Source organism: Simochromis diagramma, unplaced genomic scaffold (assembly GCF_900408965.1).
Source record: "Simochromis diagramma unplaced genomic scaffold, fSimDia1.1 OVJJ01000366.1, whole genome shotgun sequence".
In the NCBI taxonomy this organism is placed as follows: Eukaryota; Metazoa; Chordata; class Actinopteri; order Cichliformes; family Cichlidae; genus Simochromis; species Simochromis diagramma.
The window spans coordinates 740,416-750,915 of NW_024386970.1; the positions used below are offsets into that span (position 1 = coordinate 740,416).

Sequence of the window (10,500 nt, forward strand, 5' to 3'; positions counted from 1 at the left end):
CCGCTTTTGTAGTCAGAAACTGCTGATCTGTAGCAGTTCCTGTGTTCATATTTAAAGTGCAGCACTGTAGTATCTCTCCATGCACACTGCTGCTAACCTTGCACTTCCTTTTTCAGCTGTGAGACGTTAGTTTCCTGTGTGGCCTCACCCAACTTCATCTTGTTTTCCACTGAGCAGCTGACAGAAAGCTGCCATGTGCTTTTAGAAAGCCTCCACAGGGTGTTCCTCTCCTTAATTATGACCATTTTTTCAGACACACAGCTTCACATTGCACCTTCGAGTCCCCTCCCAGAGATCAGCAGGCGCCTGGAAACCGTATTTCGCAGCGCCCATGAAGGCACCATCAGACCGCCCTAATTTGACGTCAGCAGCAGGATGTCTTCACCTCACAGGTTCAGCTCAGGACTTCACGGGACTCGTTAAACACAAGGGGCGGTTTTATGTTAACACCATGTGGCACACCTGTGTAGTGACGCTCGTGTTCTGTGTGCAGAAGCTCTGACCTCACCTGAACTCACCTGAGGTCAGGTGAGTTCAGGTGAAGCAAGTACAGGCCCAGGCTACTTGAAACATGTCACAAAGGAAGCTAAAGGTTTTAAGACTGCATGAATTTCGAAGTCAGCCCAGGAAAACTCACACCTGCCTGTTCATGAACCGGACCTCAGGTCCAGGTGTGGGTTGGGTGACCAGGTGACCCTCTTTATGAGGGACTGCCGAGCATTGTTATCCCCAGGCCTCCACATCATACAGCGACACCACAGAGATGTGCTGATCTGTGGATGAAGGTCGACACAAATAACAGAAAATTGAGAAATATTTTTTAATAATTATTGATCGCATTCTCCTGAGATTTTCTGAGCACGTCCTGAACCGAAAGTTGATCAAATACGAGTTAATAAAACCACAGAATTTTTCTTCTTTAATGTCATGCTCATGTTTGCTAAAGATCAGAACAGTGAGAAGGAAAGAGGAGAGGCATAGACTGTATGTGAAAGATGGACACAGCTCACATGTTGGTTCATGGAGTGCATATTGAAGCCTCCGTTTTAACATTTTTGGCTGCCACCATGCTGGTTAGTGGGACCCAGAAGTGACCATGTTTAGACAACAGTGTGGAGTATTCATTTATCAGCTAATGAGAACGAGCTGCACTCATAAACAGTATGGGAGCACCTGCAAATTAGTGTGGAAATAGAATTTCACTCATGACCAAAAAAAAAAAAAAAAGCTCCAAACAGCACAAACACGGTCCAGAGGTCCAGTTCAAGGACTCCAGTTACCAGAGGTGAAGCCTAACAGACAGCTAGCAGCTACAGCCGCCTGTGTCACCATCCGCCTATCAGGCCAGAGAGGCCACGCCCCGAATAGTTCGAACTTTCAGCCTTTATGCAGTTTACACAGTGACTCCCCACCTGCACAGGTGTTATAAAGAGAACACATCTGTAGAGACCGAAGTTTGTGTATCAGGCTGTAAACGTGTTCATATCCCCAGCAAAGTTTTAACATGGGAGTCTATGGGATGGACTGACTGCGGGAGCCTCTAGTGGATGTTAGAGGAACTGCAGCTTTCTGTGCCTCATCGCTGGATTCAATAATTGTAAAAACAGTCAGTTGTGTAGCCAGTCATGTTTTTGAGTTTAGAAATTTTGGAGCTAGTTTGATAATTATTTTTCTTTCATCTGACTGTGCAGAAAGTTCTGAACACGAGCAGAAATCCTGCTGCAACAAAACAAGCGATTAAAGTTCTGGGCTTAAAATCCAATTAAATTCAGATATTACTGAGGGGAAAATGAGCCACATGCACATTTGGTTAACAGAGACGACCTCTTTAATGGAGGCAAACATAGCCTGAGCCAGTGTTAATGAAAAGTGTCCAAAATGTCATTATGAACAGCTGAGCTCTGTGAGGACAGATCCACCAGGCTGCACATGCTTTAATTCAACTTGCAGACAAAGAAAAGCACAGGTTGTTCCTTTGGCAAGAACATAAAACATGACATCATTTGGCAGATTTTATACCTTAAAACAAAGAAGATCATGAGATCAAAACAAGTTCACAAAGTGTGACAGTCAGTGTTTACTGAGAGGCGAGAAGCTGCACAAATCACAGACGTCTTCTCCATCAGCACACGGTGAGTTTGAGGCTCTTCCACAAATCATGAACAAAAGACAGAGTAAGGCACCGGGTGTTAAAACAGCTTTCTGCAACGCTCTACAGATTCAACTTTGAACTGAAAAGTTGAGCACCGCCCTCTTCTTTCACCTGTCCAGCACCGAGACATCTACAGGCAGACGCTCTGATGCTCCAGCTGCACAGCGTCGTCCACTCAGCTCAGACCAGACTGACAGGAATCACTAACGAGCAGCCACAGGATTGCATTTATTCCAGGATCTGACTCAGATTTTAGGCGAGCCCTAAAACCGTCGCTCACCTGCTGCAGGACGCGTGTGTGAAATGTTCGTGTGGCACCTCTGGTGAGGTTTTTCATTAAAGCCTCACATGTAGGAGCTCGATGTTTGTGCCAGCTTTCCTTTATCCAACAGCCGTTTGTCTGTAAATTATAAGGACCCGGGCTGGAGACGAGCAGCTGCAGTGATGAAACTGTAACGGTGAAGCTGCTGATTGTTGTTGTTGTTACCCTCACCTGTGGCCGGGAGAGATCGGGGTTACTAATGGGAGAAATGAGCTTCTTCTGAAGGGGGCGGGGCTCTCCCTCAGAGACAGAGTGGCGCTCCTCCTGGCAGGTGAGGTGTTCTGGACCCAGGAGGAGACCCTTCCTGGAGAGATCTTGCCCTCCCCACCACCCCAGAAGAGAGCTGGAGGAGGTCTGTGTTTAATTTAATCTTCTCTTATCAAACACCCGAGGCTCTCACACTGGATAGCGTCTGTTCTGCAGGTCGGACACCGTGTGATGGCTACGCCACGCGCGAGACGTTTCATATAAAACCCAGCGAGTTCTGATGGGTTTTAACCGCGTGCATTAGGAGGCGTGGCTCCCCGCACACGTGCAGACATCCACAGGACAGAGGCGGATGAGCGGCGTGGTTAACGGGACTAAACGATCAGACCTGAGCTGTGAGACGAATGTCAGCCGTGCTGGGTTTAAAAAATATTTACTTTGAGTTTAAATCAGATGAAGTGATGAATAATAAAAAAAATAAAACTGAGCACAAACTCAGAGTTCATTTCTGGGTTAAATGTCTGATCATGCAGGTCACTGCCAGCTGTTAAACTCCTCACAGGCTCTCCCGCTGGCTCGGAGGCGGAGCCTCTTGGTGACTGTCACCGTTCGTTACCACAGCGACCTCTGAGGTTTGTTGCAGGACGTCGCTTACGTGCCGTTTCCTACTCCTCTCTTCCTCTGCGGCGCCGTTCACCTTCCCCTCCCTCTTCCTTTTGCAGACCAGGCCGGAGTCTTCCTCGCCGATCCGTCCCTCTGGTATTCCCAGAACTCGCAGGCAGACGATGGCGGCCGCTTGCTCTGCAAACTTCTTTGACTTTTCCCTGAAAGACGGCGAGATAGTTTTAGCCCAAAGCGCAGCAGACTCAAGAAATCACGACTGCGATCAAATTTTCAATTGCGGCTCATTTCTTGGAGGTTTTCCGCACTCTGAGCGGAAGCTGGAAAAACATCCTCACGATGTCTTTAAATAAACATATTCTAATTCTCTTCAGTTACTTTGTGTCATTTCAAAATGAAATCTGGAGCTGAAATGAGTCACTTGGTGTCAGACGGGGACAACACCGAGTCTACTTTTGATAATCTGTATGAAACTTTCTATTTTCACACTTTCAGTCGTGCCTGTTGTGAGAAGCTAATGTGGTCAGAACTGTAGGAGGGGGCGCTCAACCACACGAGACGTCACAATAACCGTAGGAAATGAGCGAGCACAGATATTTGTGAGGAGGCGGGAGCGCTCAGAGGATCAGAGCCGTGCAGTTTATTCCACAAGCTGACATTTTGTCACTGAGGTGCTTAAAGAGGGCTCAGAGACGCCATTCCTGTCATCTTTCAGCTCCGCCTCAGCGTTCCCGACTCTTCACAACTTACTTCAGGAGTATAGATTCCCTGCCGGCTGTTCAGCTGCTAAATGACGCAACTATCCAAACAGCCAATCACACGGCAGCAATTCAGTGCATGTAGCAACAGAAAAGAGCATCAATGAAAAAGGTGGAGGCGGGTTGCAAAACGGCTTGCATGCAGGCTAAAAATCAGATTTGAGATTTGTCAGCTGGACATGAAGGAGGAGAACAGCTGAGTTCTCCAGGATTGAGCCAAAGCTCGGCACAGTCCACCCGTCCAAAAACAGAAGCCTGAACCACCGCTCAACAACCGGTGAACCCAGGAGACTTTCAGAGCTGCTCAGAAGAACCCAACAAGAAACTTTGCCGGTTGTGTGGAGGGAAAGAGATGAGCCTCGCTGGTGTTTTAGCACATTAGCGGCTCGCTGTGACTGAACACAGCTACAGAGCAGACGCACTGAAGTTTGTACTCACCACAGTGAAGATCTGTACTTCTTCTGCGCGACGGTCACTGTGGACTGAAAGGCTCGGTCCTGAGCGCGCTGCACCTGAAACACACACACCTCTTAGAACCGCACAAATCATTCACGCCGTCACATTCAGGAACGAAGGCGAACATTTCTGTGGACGTGAAGCTTTGCGTTTGCTCACTGTCTCGTATTGCGGCTGCTCCACTTTCTCCTTACGGCTCCACTCGAGCAGGAACATCTTCGGAGTGATTTGAGGAGGATACTCTCTCCTGCAACCAAACACATCAAATCCACCAAGTTTCACTTTAGTCCACGCAGGCAGACGGACAGCGGTGTCCAGCCCGCTGTCATCCCCGGGGTGTCAGTTAGTACCGCCTCGTTACAGCTGCTCGTTTTCTCTCGAGGCGGCGTTTGGTGCATGTAACAGTGACACGTTCCCTGAACCTACTGAGTAGTTCTCGGTGCCCAAACATAACCAGCAGGTGGACGTGAACAAGCTGCGTGTCCACACCGCCCGCTGGTCTTCAGGCTGACGGCCAAATCCTGATTTTTAGGATCAAAATAAAGCGGTGTGGTTCCTTAAGGTTAAACTGGGGAACAGAAGTTAGCAGAACTCCCAGACTGTGTTTATCAAAGGTGGAAAAATCAGCCACAAACTCATTTCCAGTTAAAAGAGTCGTGGCATGAATTCATCAAATAACACTGCATAAATATTGTGCTGAGGTCTCTGGAAAACCACAACGCCTCTAAAAGCGTGGTGCACTGGCCTTTCACGGCCGGCTCTACGAGCTGCTGCGTCAACCACGAGAATCATCTCCAGCTGCAAACGAGGAGCTGAAAACGTGTTTTTCACTCACCGTTCGAACTTGATGGCCATGGTGGTGACGTCTCCGTCCGTGACGGGTCGCTCCGGCTGGCTGCCGCTCTGCAGGGCGTCCCTCCGAGCCTGCAGCTGTTCCCGAGTCTGCCGGTAAAACTCCTGCAGCCCGTACGCCTCGCTGCAACACATCAGCACCACATCACACCCACCCACCCTACGTACATACACATCTGACACTGCTGCAAACAAACAAACAGTGCTGCACCTGATCTCAGCGTTGGTCTGCGCCGCCTGCACCTGCTTCCCCAGAGGAGACTCCACCTTGTCTCTGAGCATCTGACACAGACAGTACTTTGTGTTGAAGGCATTGTTGTCGTATTGAATCGCCTGTGAAACATCAAACAACATCTGTGGTAATCAACAAAACGCCAAACGTGCTCAAAGCTTCTCCAAAGAGAGAATTTTATTCTGCGTCTTCACGAGCTGCACTTCAAACTCACGTATTTGAGGTAGTCCTCCATGACCTTCTCCAAAGGAAGCGCTCCCTGGCTGCGGAACAGTGACGCGTTCCACATGGCGGCGCGGGCCAGCATCACCGACGAGGCGCCCGTCGCCTTTCTGAACTCCTCTATGTCGGCGTTGGTCTTCACGTGATCCAGAGAGCCTCCGCTGAAGGAGACACAGGACAGCGGACGGTTTAATGACTCCAGGTCTTAGTGTTGCGTTTAGGAACGCTGGTACTTAAGATTCTCTTTACTGAGGACAGAAACCACACGGCTCTGTCCTCAGAGGAGCTGCCGTTCTCTCCTAACAGGGCCAAACTCTCGATCTCAAGCCGAGAATGGCGTTCAAACACATGAGCGGGAGCTGACTGTTACTCACTTTGCGATGACGGGGATGGAGACGGCCTGAGCGACGGCCTGAATGTAATCACAGTGGACAGGATGTCTGGGACGCTCGTCCTTAAACCTGAACAACGAGACACAGACGTCCGTCAGCGACAGCCAAAAGAAATCCAACAGGAAGCAGTTCGAGACTTTTCCAGGCTCCTTATTGGCTCCTTTTGTTTGGCACCATAAACAGATTGTTCGGTTGTTTGGTTTTGTGCAGTAAAAGTTATTTTTAAAAATATTATGAGATGTTTTTCTAACTTTCTCACATTTTAGATGCAAAGCAAAGACAATCAGAGGATGAACTGGCCTCATAATTAATTATGTATACGAGTTGAATGACTGCATGAAACTGTACTCTGCTTCTCCGTAACTGAAGTTTTCACACTCCTGAAGCAGTTTACCTGCCGTGAACGGCGACCGCAGCGACGCCCGTCCTCTCGATCCTTCGGACCAGACTGACCGTTTCCTCCAGCTGGAACCAAAGAACAGCGAAGATTAAACATCTGCAGTAAGTATTTACCCCCCTCCTCATGTATTCTTCTGCACATGTGGCCCACTGAAGGGACCACAAACACCTGACTTCTCAGTGTTGAGGCTGGAACAGTTATCGGGTTTAGGGGGCAGTTAGGTTTGGATAACTTTGTTCTCTTAATGAATGAAACCATCATTTAAAAACTGCGTGTAGCGTGCAGCCAACCACGATCAGACGTACAAACACGCAGAGCTGAGGCGAAACAGAAAGCTGGGTGTCTCTGAGCGAGCACTTTGACTGCACGGTGCAAGGCAGCAAGTAAAACACGCACTTGCAGATTTGTTGCTGCATATTACCGCATGCTGCAACAAACAGGGCAGAGGTGGGGCTGTGTGCATGCAGAGGGTGCAAGGCACATGACATTTCATTTTTTAAGGATGGGGTCTCACGAGACCTTAAAATACAAGGTAAAGGCAAACCCCCTCCACAGTGCACAGGGGTGACATTAACACTGCAACATACAGCTATGAATAAGATAACAGAGTGAAGGTGAGGAAGTGAAACGTTCACGTCTTACTGAGGGCAGGATTCGGATTTTACACGTCACCGGGATGGAAACTCCTGTCACGAGCGTCCTCAGGATCTGAGGTGAAGACCAAAGTCAGAATTAAAAACATTCCTTTTATCCTGACGTGATCTCTTAGCTCACAGCTCACCGCTTCAATCTTATCAGGATCCGACAGGAGAGCAGCTCCCATCCCGCCCTGCAGGACAGCAGAGGTCAGAGGTCAGCCACAGGGACAGAGGGTCACAGCGTCAGTGGGGGGCGACTGGACTCACCTTGGTGGAATACTCCTTTGGACAGCCCATGTTCACGTCGACAGCAGCCACATCCTTCTCCCTGTGAGGAAGCAGCTTGTTATCACAAAGTTTAAAGTTACTGTGACGAGGAAGGCGGTGCAGAGCTTGACGGCACGAGCACTTCACTCGCAACACAAAGAGTCAACTTTGAACTCACACGAGTCGGGCCACAGCCAACGCTCTGTCCGGGTCAGCGGTTCCCTGAAAGACAAAAGGAAGACTGTTCGAGGTGTCCCCTTACACACTGTTCATATTTCATGTCTTCACAGCACGTTGAACCTCCCCAACAATAAGTGCCAATCCTGAATTTTGAACTACAGATGTCTGACATAATAAATGGAAGATTAATCCTTCAATACTGTTTGGGTCAAACAGTATGTGAGATTGACCCTGTGACCCGTCTCTGCAGAGGACCAATCAGACTTATCGTTTCCATAGCAAACAATAAGCACAAAGCCAATAAAGTAATTTTGTTTCTCCACGTCGATGCCATTCTGCTCGCTTATAAGCTTCCAGTCTCACCATCTGGAAGACGACGTTGCCCTTCTCCCTCTCACAGGTCCTGAACATCACTCGGTCATCCGGAGCCACGAAATCCACCGTCTCCAGCACGTCTGATGCACACACAGTTATGAGAAAGGTCTGAATGAACAGCCGGTATGAAGGGCAGCGAAGGGCACAGATTCTTACCGTTTACCACTCTCTGACACTGGGCCATTTTGATGTCAATCAGCTCCTGCAACAGACACCAAAGGGTCAAGGGGGAACTATTCGGATTTTACTTATTTCTTATCAAACATTTCCCTCTTCTTGTGGTCAACACGTGACCCAAGTTCCGTCAGGTTGCTGTAAACACTCCATCTTAGCAGTTTTTCATTTAAGAAATGTGGCAAAGTTAAGCCCTATTTTATCTCTCTCTGAACTGGAGATTGCTATACATGCATTTATTTCCTCACGCTTGGACTATTGTAACTCACTGTTTATGTGTCTAAGCAAAGGTTCCCTGGATCGTCTGCAGGCTGTGCAAAATGCTGCAGCTAGGCTTTTAACAAAGTATTCACATGTGACACCGTTGCTATTTCAGCTACACTGGCTTCCTGTTGAACTTAGAGTTCATTTTAAGACCCTGGTCTTGACATTTAGAGCCTTGCCTGGACTGGCACCAGCCTACATCTCTGATGTGCTACAGCCCGATGTCCCCAGCAGGTCCCTGAGGTCATCTGATCAGGGCTTACTTGCTATAAAACAGACTAAGATGAGAACTAAGGTTGACGGAGCTTTTGCCACTGTGGCCCCGAGACTGTGGACTCTCTCCCTCAGACATTAAGAACTGTGGACTCGGGAGTTGTATTTAAAAAAAAAACAACTCAAAACTCTTTTTAAAACAGTTTTTGGTTAAATTTCTGCCTGTTTTATATCGTCTGTTTTACCCTTTTATTATTTGTTACCTTATGTGCAGCACTTTGTGACTGTCTAGAAAGGTGCTGTATAAATATAATTTTATTTATTATTTATTTTTTCACCACTCTTTGCTCTGTATGATGTCACAGAGAGGGGATAATCCAAATATGGTCACCAAGGATACAGCCTCTGTCCTCACCTCACAGTAAACCACATCAGCTCCGTAGTCCAGAGCGAGCAGCCTCATGGGCAGAGTCCCCACTCGCACCATGGGAGCCAAGGCGGTGATGTTATTGAAGCTCAGCCGGCCTGCTGCCATCGTGGCGGCTCAGTCGTCCTGCCAAGACCACACAGGACCCAACGGTCAGAGACCCTCCTCTTAAACAGCTGGGCTTCAACTATCCAGAGGTGCTGGCATGTTTAGCCGCATTTTCACAACAACACAAAACTCCCTTACAAAAAATCAGCTGATTTAAGGCGGTTTCGGTTCTAACACAAGTGGATATAACTGAAAGAAGTATGTTTAATGCATTAATTGACACCATTGAAATAAAGCAATACAAATAACAACATTCCTACCTTTTAGTGTTGCTTTGGATCAATTAGCTTCTCCTACAGGTCGACAACCTGGTCAGATTATCAGACCTAAAGTTAGAATTTCACTTGAATATTTTCAATTATCTGCTAACTATCTGCGCCGAATTAACCTTATTGAGATGCTTATTGTAGAAAAGTTAGTTTCATGCTCTCTGGTAGCTTTCCGATAGCGAACAAGCGATAAACGTTTTAACTGCAATTCTTGTGCACAGAGTTTGGCAGAGCGGCTAGCCAAGCTACGTTAGCATTCTAGCTAATTGCTTAACTGTGTTTCCGTCACGAGCTGAAAACAGGCGTTAGTACGGAAGCGACAGCTGCGATCATACAGAAGTTTTCATCTCTACGTTTAAATCAAATATTTACCGGCATTTGTTCTCAGGTGCTGACGACAGCGGCTCTCGTGCTCATGTGGGGAAGAATAAAGCGTGCTGCAGTTTAAACTTCCTGTTTAGGTATCTACGTCATCACGTCGTTCATCTTCGCGACACCTTCAGTAGAGCAGAATCTATATTTATAGTTTTCATTTTAAATAAAAATAATAATAAAAATAAAATTCAGCAAAAACAAAAAACCTCTGAGGTTAAGGAAACAGAAATATAAAATATTACAAAAATTACAAATTTAATCAATATATTTAACTTTTTTGTTGCTGTTGTTGATTTGCCTCTCTGCTCTCTATTCTGGAATTTTCTCTTGCGTTTTAATCTTATAAAATCAGATTTTTTTCCCCACGCAGAATCGCTTTTAATCACCTGCCCCATAATTTCTTGGCTCCACCCCCAGCAGCTGTGACGCATCCACAGCCGGCACAGCTCAGAGAGACAGACACCACCAGTCCAGGTCTGCCTCATTCTGCATTTATTTATAGTTATTTTCTCAAAGTGCAGTAACACACATCCAAGTTAACATCCAGTGTGATGATCCCACTGTAAACACCCAATGCTTTACAAGAAATTTACAAC

At 47.2% G+C, this 10,500-nt stretch overlaps 1 protein-coding gene across 5 annotated transcripts; it reads right to left on the reverse strand.

Moving 5' to 3' along the window:
- Nucleotides 1-1,810: 1,810 nt before the first annotated feature.
- On the reverse strand, nt 1,811-10,243 carry dus2 (dihydrouridine synthase 2). 5 transcript variants are annotated; one of them, XM_040038742.1, is made up of 18 exons: nt 10,178-10,243; nt 9,902-10,026; nt 9,521-9,568; nt 9,141-9,278; nt 8,231-8,276; nt 8,063-8,154; nt 7,698-7,741; nt 7,520-7,580; nt 7,396-7,443; nt 7,257-7,322; nt 6,609-6,679; nt 6,197-6,283; nt 5,815-5,983; nt 5,580-5,701; nt 5,352-5,492; nt 4,676-4,763; nt 4,499-4,572; nt 1,811-3,505 (listed from the first exon to the last, which is right to left on the reverse strand). In XM_040038742.1, exons 4-18 carry the CDS (start codon nt 9,258-9,260, stop codon nt 3,238-3,240), a joined length of 1,497 nt encoding a protein of 498 aa, XP_039894676.1. In that variant the 5' UTR covers nt 9,261-9,278; nt 9,521-9,568; nt 9,902-10,026; nt 10,178-10,243; the 3' UTR covers nt 1,811-3,237. The 5 variants fall into 5 exon arrangements, with proteins under 5 accessions (XP_039894676.1, XP_039894678.1, XP_039894679.1 ...); XM_040038744.1 differs by having other exon boundaries at nt 9,521-9,586; XM_040038745.1 differs by lacking the exon at nt 9,521-9,568.
- Nucleotides 10,244-10,500: the final 257 nt, after the last annotated feature.

Bases quoted from the DNA above. Each gene is read 5' to 3' on its own strand.
- dus2 (XM_040038745.1), bottom strand. From the start codon at position 9,260: ATGGCAGCAGGCCGGCTGAGCTTCAATAACATCACCGCCTTGGCTCCC. The intron at 8,277-9,140 runs GTGAGGACAGAG...TGTCTGTTGCAG, and splicing joins CTGATGTGGTTTACTGTGAG to GAGCTGATTGACATCAAAAT. The intron at 4,573-4,675 runs GTGAGCAAACGC...TGTGTGTTTCAG, and splicing joins AGCAGCCGCAATACGAGACA to GTGCAGCGCGCTCAGGACCG.